The sequence below is a fragment of the Metopolophium dirhodum genome, chromosome 7 (genome assembly GCF_019925205.1).
Source record: "Metopolophium dirhodum isolate CAU chromosome 7, ASM1992520v1, whole genome shotgun sequence".
Classification (NCBI taxonomy): domain Eukaryota; kingdom Metazoa; phylum Arthropoda; class Insecta; order Hemiptera; family Aphididae; genus Metopolophium; species Metopolophium dirhodum.
In genome coordinates, this window is record NC_083566.1 from 36,365,616 (window position 1) to 36,377,137 (window position 11,522).

An 11,522-nucleotide genomic window follows, 5' to 3' on the forward strand; every position below is an offset into this window, starting at 1 on the left:
AACTATACGATATCTTATATATTATGATATTCCTACATCCATTGTAGACCTACCGACAGCGCACCTGTCGATATAATAAATTTGTGTATATATATATATATATATACGTGCTGGAAATGTAGGGTATTTATAACAATGTTAGAAGACGTAACTGGATAATATAATATTATATACACACGCATACACCTACCTCCTTGCCTATATAAATCCTACTGTTATTTCTTTTTTTTTATACATATTCTTTCGATTATTATGTCATGGTTTGGGTCTGGTGGCAGAGAAAAACGGTACAGCCAGTGAAAAATGGAGGGAAACTAAGGCAATACATAATTAACGGTCTCAAGCCAGCGTCCGTCATAGACCACTCTACCTTCACACCGGGAAATCGTAGTTGTTTATTAGATAAAGTACAGAGCTACATTATCATTATCTTTATCGTTATTTTTATTATTATTATTATTATTTATTGTCGTTATTACTTATTTTTAGTATTATTTGTATATTATCGTTGTGGTTGATGTTATTACTATCATTGTCAGTATCCTCGGACAGTTCACTGGACGTCTAGAAAATTCCAACAGTAAGCCGTCCACAGTTCTCGTTGTTGTCGCCATAATATACCGAACTTCTAGTGATACGCATAAAATATTAAGGACATTTTAGAGGAAACATCTATCGATCTACTCAGAAAACATGATCTCCGCACTACCAACCCGGGTAAGTCAACACATAATATTACATAAACGCGGATACATATAAGTATATGACAATAAGACATTATCTCTTCTGAATTTCGACTGCAGCCATCTTGCTGTCATGAGCCGCGTACACACTTGTAACATTTGCCCGTAACATATCCTTTGATGCGGCCAAATTTACCGACAACTGGTGGAACGGTGTTACGGGGTAACAGAAAATGTTACAAGTGTGTACGCGGCTTTAGCGATCGAACGTTTTTCCACAAAAATCATTTATCGGTGAATTCTTTCAACTTTTTTACGAAATATTTGTAAGGCCTACGGGTATATAGATGTTATATTATAACGGTACACAATAATATATTATAATATATTTTTACGTCACCCGATAAACGCAGTGGAAAAAATATTCACTATTAAACGTCTATCTTTAACAACTACTGACAATAACTACTTAATGCCCAATGGTTTTTAATATGTATCGCGTATTTCACTATAAATACAACCACATATAGTCTAATAAATCGTAAATTTACAAATTTGAAAAAAAATCATTAATTATTTTATTATATAAAATATAGGTAGGTAATTTGATCATACATATTATATATATTATTTTGATTCCTACGTGACAAATGACGCGAACAAAATTGGAGATATTTTAGAACTACTTTTGTTTTAGTATATTATTACGGGGTCATATTGTATTACATTATACTGAGTAAATATTTCAGAGTGACTTGTTTACATATACAATTATAATATATAGACATAATATACCATCTAAATCAAATATTTATTTTTTAATAATATAGAATGTATTAAATAAATAATCTTTTGAAAACATTTCTTGAGATATCTTATAAGATTCGTTTATAATTAAGCCTTTCGAAAAAATAATGCAATTGTATTTGTTTTAAATTCATAACGAGAATATCACTTTCTAATTAAAATACATTTTTTAAAAATATAATAAAATTCAATATTTTAGCTTAAATATAATAAAACAAATTAATAACTAATAAGGGTCCTCTCTAGTATCAAATCAGTTAATAGATTAAAATACCTACAATGCAGACTATATATGTTAAGTTTATTGATCTACTAACCAGCGTAAAATACATAATAATATATCGTAAATAAAAATTTTTCATTAATTACTAAATTATAGAAGACAATTTAAAAATTAGGATTATTTTTATCATAGCTAAAAGAAAATATATTTTATAGAATTTACAGAAAAGTAGTTTCAGAATATATTTCGTTCAGTATAAAAATCTGATCAGAGTTACTACCTAGGTACTTTAAGTGTTGTCTTGAAAATGAGTACCTACGGTGTAATCATACTAAATCGTTTAAAAATGTAATCTAAATTCATATTTTTTCTCATCACATATAATAGCATGTATAGATGTGAGTAAAAATTACACTTTTTTATTATGTTTCACTCTAATCTATTTTCCCCTCTTACGTAGACAACGACTAACGCAATGGATAATATTGTTATTAACAATTTTTTCCATCTAAAACTCTTAACTACCTATGTTTTGGTAGAGAGTGACCTAAATTTGTTTTAAAATATTTTAATACTTTCAGCTCTGTACATTTAATAACTTTAATAGATTAAATTAAATTTGGGTATAAGTTTTGAAAAAATGAAATTAAGATAAAAAACCTCTTTAATTGCCATTAACAATAACGCAGTAACGAACTATAGATTATAGTTAGTTTTGTATAAACTTGCTCGCAGAAAAATATTGGAGATGTAAAATTTTGGACAATATTTCATTAGACTCATTAAAAACGCGAATTTATTATAAGATATACCAAATCTATGTATATATTAAAAAACTTAAGTTTAAGTTGCCATTTTATAAACTATAGAAGATGGAAAAATTGTATTTTCATATTTTCATTCTGACTTGCTAATGGTACAAAGGTTTTTAAATTAAAAAACTTGTTTTTTTTCTTAAATCGTAGTCAACCAGTTAGTTAAATTATTCGCTATATCAGAATTTATTAATTTAAAAATATACGAAGTATTTTAGAATCATTTATTATTTATTTATTTAAAATAAATTTTTAATTTACATATTATGCGAGATAACGTAACATAATATTAAGATTCTTTCAAAAAAAAAAAAGTCAGTGCTGAAATAAAATCGAAAATTGATATAAAGCTATTTCTCGAGTGGTGTCCGCTGTCGAGTGACGTAACATTTGAATTCACCTCAACCCAAATAATATGGTACTCGGACGATTTGTTTACTTGGATTAATGCACGACATTTCACATACTTCAAAATTTTCATAAATTTATGTCTATTGATATTCCAGTCAATAAATATTTACTTACTAGGATTTATTGACAATTTGTTTCGGCTAATAAAATAAAAACATCTATTATGTACTCGTATATTGATGTTTCCTGGTAAGTATCACCCATTATATAAATTAGGTATATTGTTTTTCTTTCTATTTTCGAATGTCAATAGTCCGAGAATATTATTATGACGGTCAGTAAATCACTTAAAATTTGAAAATATATTAGTACTAGACGTCTAGACTTACCCTCAAACTTACAATATGCCAATATCTACCATAACCATGCTAGACATATTATTATACCCCAAATACTCATCGTATTGTACATATCCAATTTATAATTCAATAATAATATTATACAGTATACATTCCATAAATATTCCATAAGACCATATTTATTTCCTAAACTACAATATTCATAAATCATATTACTGTATTATTATTACCATTGCAAATACCAATGTTTAAAAATCATTTTTAATTCTAAACTTTCAAGAACATTTATATTTTGGAAGTAGGTTATAGTAAATAATATTTCGTTTTTTATCACTACCTATTTGGGAAATACATAATAGTATGATAATATAAATGCGAATGAGTTTAAAACATATGTACTGTCCATATTTGAATTAAAAATAAATATTTTTGTTTTTACTTTACTCAATGGGAGTTAAAAGTATATAATTTTGGAATATACATTAAAACTTTGAATTTACAAGTATATTTACCGAATGACTAAATTTGGTTTTCACGAATGCTAAAAACTAAAAAGCATACAAACGTTAAAATATGTTTTAATGTTCAATAGTTAAAGTTTCGTACAATCGTACACGTTAAATTGTGTAAACATATGTTTATACACTGCACGTACTCGTCAGAAAATATTTACTGACACATATAATTATTATAATTAGATTTTTGTGTAAGCTTATATAAGCTATATTTTCTATATTTTCTTTATATAGAAAACCATCCAAAACGTTAGATAAAACATTTTTATAATATTATAGGTAGGTACCTGGTACACTTATAATAGAAAAGAGTCATCTAAGAGTTACCTATAATGTTAATAACTTGGCATACATTTTCGAGAATAGTGCAATATTAATTGTTCCGCTAACTACCAATGTGGCAAAGAAATACGTTCGGGAGATTCTGAGACGCATATATTATCTAAATACTCTATCGCGAATATTCACTGCATGTTTATTACATTAACAATGTCACGTCAACGAGAAAGGCGCCGAAAGAAAAGCTTCGAAATTATTCGTAACAAAAGACGTAAACGAATGTATATCGATTCATTGTGTTCAAACCGATAACGTGAAACTGGTATTAAAGTGGGCGCGCGTGCTGTTTATTATAATATTGAAATAATAACATCAAACCTGATGATATTGTAAATCGCAGGAGATAGTGTGGATAGTATTTTTTACAAAAAAAAAAAATCAATACATTTTCTCAAACGTGCCACGTTTCAACTAATAATTACCATAATATCATTAATACGTTATTCGTGCACTATCGTGTAATTTTTAAGAAGTAATACAAAATAGATACAGTTAGCATAACATAAATAAATTATATAACAAACTTTTTTTTTTTTATTTTTTATTTTTGAATTAAGAAAATTTAACAATCTGTACTCGTGGTACAATAAGCTTAAAAGATATTTGAATACAATAGTAATAGAATTAATACAAACAAAAATGCGGCAGCATTCATTTATATGTAATGCTATTCTTATTTAACATGAAAAATCGTGAATTGAAGAGACTGTCCAGCAACAGCACTTCGGCGAGAATTTTTTTTTTTTTTTAAAGTTTAACGTATAGTCCTGTGTATTATGCTAACCAGTCTCTGGGCCAGTTACGCTGGAGTCTCCTTACCGTGTTACCCGGAAGGGAGTGAGATGAAAGATCTTTAATGAGGGGATTGGTGTGGTTTTGTAGTCTGTTGTGGAATTTAAGGTAGTAATAACAAACTTGTTCTCCAAAAACCTAAAATCTCAAGTCATGTTTATAAATACTTAAAGGCTTTTTGTGCCATAGATGAATAACAACTAATAACTAAAACCAAAAATCAGAGCCTTACTTAGAAATTTTGGGGCCCGGTGGTAGTTTTTTGGTGGGAGTACCTAAACTTAAATTATAAATTTAATTTTTTTTGCTTTATCGTTTCATTGTATTAATTTTATTTCTTGAGATTATAAATAAATTACACCATATAAGTCTATAAGTAATTATTTAACGTTGATTGATATGATTATATGAATAAATCATTCATGTCTGTATTTCAGTAATATACCCAGACATAATTAGAGTCCCATCTCTAATTATGTCTGGGCCCCGGTCTGCAACTCCCCTAGCCACCATCCCACCTAAGCAGGGCTCTGACCAAAATAAATGAAAACAATAAAAATATTTTTATGCGCAATATTATTCACAGCACACAATTTTTAACTTCACACGGCAGTCAGCACAAAGAATGTTATGTGGACTATAGTCCCCAATTACAATAATGATATCTCGTTTTCTAGGCTTTCAGAATATTAGTTTTTGCGACATGGGCGCAGAGATCTGTTTGGTGTCAATACTACGGCGAGCAGATAGGGGATGGTCATGGTGGTCATAACGAAGAACATCATGAAGATCATCACGTAAGTACACAAAAATCAAACTTTATATATTAATAATAGTCAGTAGTGAAAGTAATATTTAGTACTGTTAGTACTATAAAATAGTAGTAACAGCTTTATTAACTGTCACAAAAACTCTGTGATGTGGACAATTCAGATAAACCAGGTTTATCAATTGATTCGATATTGAATAAAAATATATGAAAACATTTAGCTTAAATCATGATATAGGAATGATAAAAATACAGTTTCTAAGAGTGACCAATCAAAACACAAATCATTAAACGTAATCATTAACGTAATTAATTTTGTGTAAGCATAAATTTAAAGTTTTCTGTTTTATCTACTATATAGTTTTCGTAAGCTAATTTTATCTTGCAGGCGTCGCTTATGACCGACAACTTTGTGAATTAGTTTAAAATTTTGGATTTTCGGTCGGTTCGCAGGTGAAGCCGCTGTACAAGTACGGATATTGGGTGCACGATCCAAAAACGAAAGATGTCAAGAGCCACTGGGAACACCGGGACGGAGACACGGTGCACGGTTCATACTCGTTTCTGCAACCGGACGGACACATGCGGGTGGTCGAGTACACGGCCGACAAGCATAACGGATTCAACGCACACGTCAAGTACATGTACGAAGGACATGGAGGAGGCAGCGACGGAGGGAGTGGCGACGGTGGCGGGTTCGGGGGAAGCGGCGGTGGTGGAGGATTCGGCGGCGGCTTCGAAAACCATTTGGAGGACGCGTCGGGAAAACAGTCCGCACCGATCGGAGGTGGTGGCGTCGGAGTGGGAGGCCGGCCAAAGCAGCCGTTGCACAAGTTCTACAAGAAACCACGAACGGAAAAACACGGCGGCCAACCGGGCCAGTACAAAAAACCGCAACAGTTCGACGGACGTCCGAAACCGGTGGCCGGATACAAGAAACAACGGCTGTCGCCGCCCGCGGAACAGTCGGCTGAACACCACTTCGGTGGCAAACCCAACAGCCATTTCGATCAGCTGCCCAAGTTCGGCGCCCCCGGACATCATCAAGCCAATTCACTAGGCGGCGGCGGCGGCGGTAGCCCCGAACGGTATCACGCAAATCAGCTGGGCGGCGGCGGCGGCAGCCCCGAACGGTATCACGCAAATCAGCTGGGCGGCGGCGGTGGTAGCCCCGAACGTTATCAGTCGAGCCATTTGGGCGGCGCCAGTCCGTTTGGGTATTTGGCCGAAGAACAGGGCGCTGATCAGCCGGTTGAACACTTTTCCCGCAAGTACTCGTCGACGACGTCGGCGGACACGTCCGCCTACCTGACCGGCATCCAATATCTATCGTCCGAACACGACCCGGTGGTGCACCGTCAGCCGGACGTCGCGCCCGCAGCGTCGACGGAACGCAAGCACCACAGCGGTTCGTCCGAGGAACGTCAGGCACAGGTGCCGGGCTCGGATCTGGAGCCGCCTCGACCGGCGCAGGTGGATGGGCCTTCCGAAGAGCCGCGCGACGATGGGAGCGCGCCGCTGCAGTACGACGATGCCGACAACCGTTCGCAGGAACGGGACGACAGGGACGGCAGGGATGACAGAGACTACAGGGATTACCGGGACGACCGCGCGGCCGACTCCGCCGACGAAACAGCGGTAACGGTACAAAAGCAACCGTTGCGGGAATACCGTTTCGAGGAGCCGCCATACCCGTTCGAAATTCCCGAAAGCGTGCAAGTCTCCGGCAAATACCGGAAGAGACACTCGCCGCAGCCGCCGGTAAACATGCACGGATACACGGCCGCATCGTCGTACTTTCCCAGCTGGTACGGCGGTAGCAGACGCTACGATTAGGCGGCATTAGGACCAGCCGATTCGCGACCGCGTCGAAGGGCTATTTTTCCAGGAGCAATAATAATATCATCGTTGCGCTTTGTTGTTATTTTTATCGTTAAATCGTTTTAGTTTGCTATCAATAATTCCACTACCATATTGGTAACTATGTTCGCATAGGGTATCATTGCCTACGAAACTTTTTGCAATACACACATTGAGGTAAAATCGAATAGAATAACATAAATAATAGAAAATAGATAATAACATATTATATATTCTATCGTAAATAATAGAAACCATATTATTTACACAACAGTATAATAATACATAATATTAGGGAATGCACATGAAGTGATTCCTGTAATCCTATTAAAACTCTGCAGCCACGAGATTGACGAGGATAAACAAAAACAAAAATTTAAACTACAACTTTTGATGAACACGCCACTTTAAGATGACGGAACTGTGGTAACCGTTACAGGAATACCGTTTCGATACGAACCTGCGACGTACCCGTTCAAAATATTGTCGCGAACGTACACGTATACCTGTTTGGTAAATGTCCTCTTTTTTTTTAAAACTTCATCGTTCATCATCCACAGCGCAGAAGTGTTCAATTGTGAATCGTTTGAAAATCTCTGCACCGAAAATCATTTAATTATGAACGGATGTTACCCACATAGTCGAAGAGTTTGTCAGTTTGGTCCACATGGAATCCTTTTGGTATCATGCCAGCCCAACACGGACAATAATATCCTGAACTACAGACGAGTATTATCGACACAAATATTTTAAAGTATCAGTTTTTATTCACGAATACCTCGTTAAAATGTTTATTTTATCAACATATCGCGAATATAATATTATATTGTTGTTAAACTGTATTAATTTTTGTTTACTGTCACATATTATTTTTATCATAATATCTACATGGATTTTTTTTATTATATTTCTCGAAACCACTGTATCGTTCTGCAATTGTAAATCATTATTTAAATCAATTCGATACAATGTTATTCTAAGGAATAATTAATAAAATACTAGGTACAAAATAATTATTTAGGTAGATTTGTGACTTTGTAGTTGTATTATTAACTATATAATATTATTATTTAAGTATATTTTAAGTGTTATCGTATGTGTATTGTGTATTATACTATTGTGTTAGTTATTCCTCCTAAAATATAAAATATACTACAATAAGATTTCATTATTGAATTGTTCAAATTATTTATAATATTATTTGAAAATATATTGACGTACACAATGAATCAGATATATAACATTTAAAACAAATTAACAAAATAACTTATTGAAATTAAAAAAATTTACTTTTATAGGTTCTGAGCGGAGCGATGGATTTTGTTATTAATTTCCCTTTTCTAAATCATGATTTATTATAATTTTAAATTATTTTAATGTGTTATAATATTGAATATTCACAATTACTCATTTAATATTTAGTTAATTATATATTATTTTATACCTAAGAAACAATTAATAGTTTTAACGATTATTTAAGCTTAGGTTTTAGATTTTTAAAGATTTGACATGAACATATTATTTTTAACGTTTTATTTAGTTGGCTATATTGGTTATCTCTGACTTATCATCATATTGACCCTATATAATAGGATTATAAGATTAGTCATATAATTATTCAAGTAAGACAATAATTTTATCATGAACACTTAGGTACCTACATTATTAGTTTTATAAGTAAATTAAATAACTTCGTTGACGGTTATACAACAAAAACACGGGCATCCACACGCCACCTTAGTTGACTACAACAAAAATAATAATATATATTTATGAAACGTATTATAGAACGGTCCGTTACACAGTTACACTCTAACTTGGCTCAAAGGAAATCATCGTAATTTGTCTGAGTGTCTACTGCACATAAAAAGCTGTTTTACTTTTTTCCCCCATGATGTGCGTTTGTAAAGTTTTTGGATTGCATCTGTGGATATTATTTATACTAACTCTGTGTGTGTGTGTGTGGTCTACATTATAATGAACAAGCTAAAATAATAATATGAAGTTTAATCGGGAAATAAGATAAGGATGCCAGATTTTAATTAAATTATATATTATATATGAATCATAACTTACTGCACCGACGTATACGATAGTGTATACCAACAATTATAGATAAATAACAAAACTCTCCAGTTTTTTTGCCAAACTTTACGAACGATTATAATGTGTTTCGAAAAAAACTACTGCTGAAAGCGTACAAAGTATAAGCATTTAACAGATTGCTCAAGTTTCAAAACTGAAAACGAATGCATAAAAGTATAGTCAAATATTCACTAACGGTATAATCTACAATATGCATACAGCAAGTTCCCGTTTTAAATAGGTAGACGAATAAGTTTGTGAAATAAAACGTTAGCCGAAATTCTCTCTATATTTTTCGTAAAAAATAAACAGCTACGCTAGTGAGACTGAAAAATCACAACAACAACAACAAAAGTTCACCATATGTCTTTATCTCTGGTCATAGTGCACTGTGCTGGACTGTATATTATAAGCGACACTTGGAATTTAGATGCTCGCTGATGATTTGTCATCCATGACGTACAAGTGTACAACTGACACTTTTCGTTCAGTGGGTCGTGTAGACAACAACGATTTTTAAGATGTGTAAGCATTTTCCCTCGCAGTGAAATCAATCTAATTTATATTTTGATGATCAGTGTAGTGTTGAATGTAACTTATGAAAAATGCATAAATACATCATAATATCACAAATTAAAAATACACTATATATTATATAATCGTTATAATTTAAAAATTGCTGAATAGACGACTATTAGATTGCATTAATATTAATTAGAACTTATTGGAAAGAAGACAAATATTTGAGAAATGAAATAATATTAATTAAGTTTGTACCTACGTACAGTTCCCCCTACTTACTATCCATAACTCCTGCAGTCACATTGCACGGTCTGCCGGCATACACACATCTTTCGTGTGGATTTCTGGACATAGCAATGTAGCAGGCAATGAAAAAGCCGACGTGGTCGCCATATTTCACACATGTCACCTAAAGCTATTACTATACCAGAATTATTATCTTACATCGACGCAAAAAAATACATGAAAAATCACACTTGCGAAAGGTGGCAACAATATTGGTCAAATCAAACAACCAACCTCAATGAAATAAAAAAATCAATACTCCCATGGCCTCCCCCGCCCGGTCGTTCCAGAAGACAAGAAACAATTATAAACCGCCTAAGAATAGGTCATACTTCATGTACCCACCGACACCTTATGACAAGAGAAGATTCACCCAATTGCACCACCTGTGGTGTACAACCCACGATCAAGCACATTTTCACTGAGTGCAAAAATAACCAACAAGATCGTATTGAAACCCACGGAGCTACTCACCTATACGAAATGTTCAGTCCAGAATCAACCGCAATTCAAAAACTATTTCTTTATATAAAGTAGATTTGTTTGGAAAAATAAATAGTTTTTGAATTTTTCTAAACAAATCTACTTTATATAAAGAAATATAACCTGTATATATATTATGTATAAATTGTATGTAACCGTGCAATAATAATGTAAGTCACTTTCAGACCAATGGTCAGAGCTGCCGTGGTCTTTTATGTTTAATAAAAAAAAAAAAAAAAATTGCTGAATAGACGACTATTAGATTGCATTAATATTAACAAAGTAGAACTTATTGGAAAGAAAACAAATATTTGTGAATTAAATAATATTAATTAAGTTTCTACCTACGTACAGTTTCCCCACTTGCAGTAGGAACATGACATTAATTATTAAACCCTTAGCACATAATCTCTATTCAACAATAATAACCAGTTATTAGAAGTTATAGACCTCATAACAGACATGGCCAATAATTTTAATTTGAATGACCCTGGATAAATTAATTTTATCCCTATTGAGTCTTTTTGTAATGTAATATTATACAATTTTGTTTGTGAATTGTTTGTCGTTATATTATTCATTAATTTTTATTTTGTTATTTTTTTTTCTGTTTAAAGTTTAAACGCACTTTTGT

At 32.9% G+C, this 11,522-nt stretch overlaps 1 protein-coding gene across 2 annotated transcripts; it reads left to right on the forward strand.

Moving 5' to 3' along the window:
- Positions 1-265: 265 nt before the first annotated feature.
- On the forward strand, positions 266-8,044 carry LOC132948526 (AT-rich interactive domain-containing protein 1B-like). Of its 2 annotated transcripts, XM_061019033.1 has the most exons (4): positions 266-407; positions 490-717; positions 5,562-5,681; positions 6,107-8,044. In XM_061019033.1, exons 2-4 carry the CDS (start codon positions 694-696, stop codon positions 7,487-7,489), a joined length of 1,527 nt encoding a protein of 508 aa, XP_060875016.1. In that variant the 5' UTR covers positions 266-407; positions 490-693; the 3' UTR covers positions 7,490-8,044. The 2 variants fall into 2 exon arrangements, with proteins under 2 accessions (XP_060875016.1, XP_060875015.1); XM_061019032.1 differs by having other exon boundaries at positions 291-717.
- The last annotated feature ends 3,478 nt before the right edge of the window (positions 8,045-11,522 follow it).

What these genes read in the sequence shown, in the direction of transcription:
- LOC132948526 (XM_061019033.1), top strand. Translation starts at nt 694, where the DNA reads ATGATCTCCGCACTACCAACCCGG. An exon ending in TCTCCGCACTACCAACCCGG is followed by an intron (nt 718 to 5,561) that starts GTAAGTCAACAC and finishes CTCGTTTTCTAG; the next exon opens with GCTTTCAGAATATTAGTTTT. An exon ending in AACATCATGAAGATCATCAC is followed by an intron (nt 5,682 to 6,106) that starts GTAAGTACACAA and finishes GTCGGTTCGCAG; the next exon opens with GTGAAGCCGCTGTACAAGTA.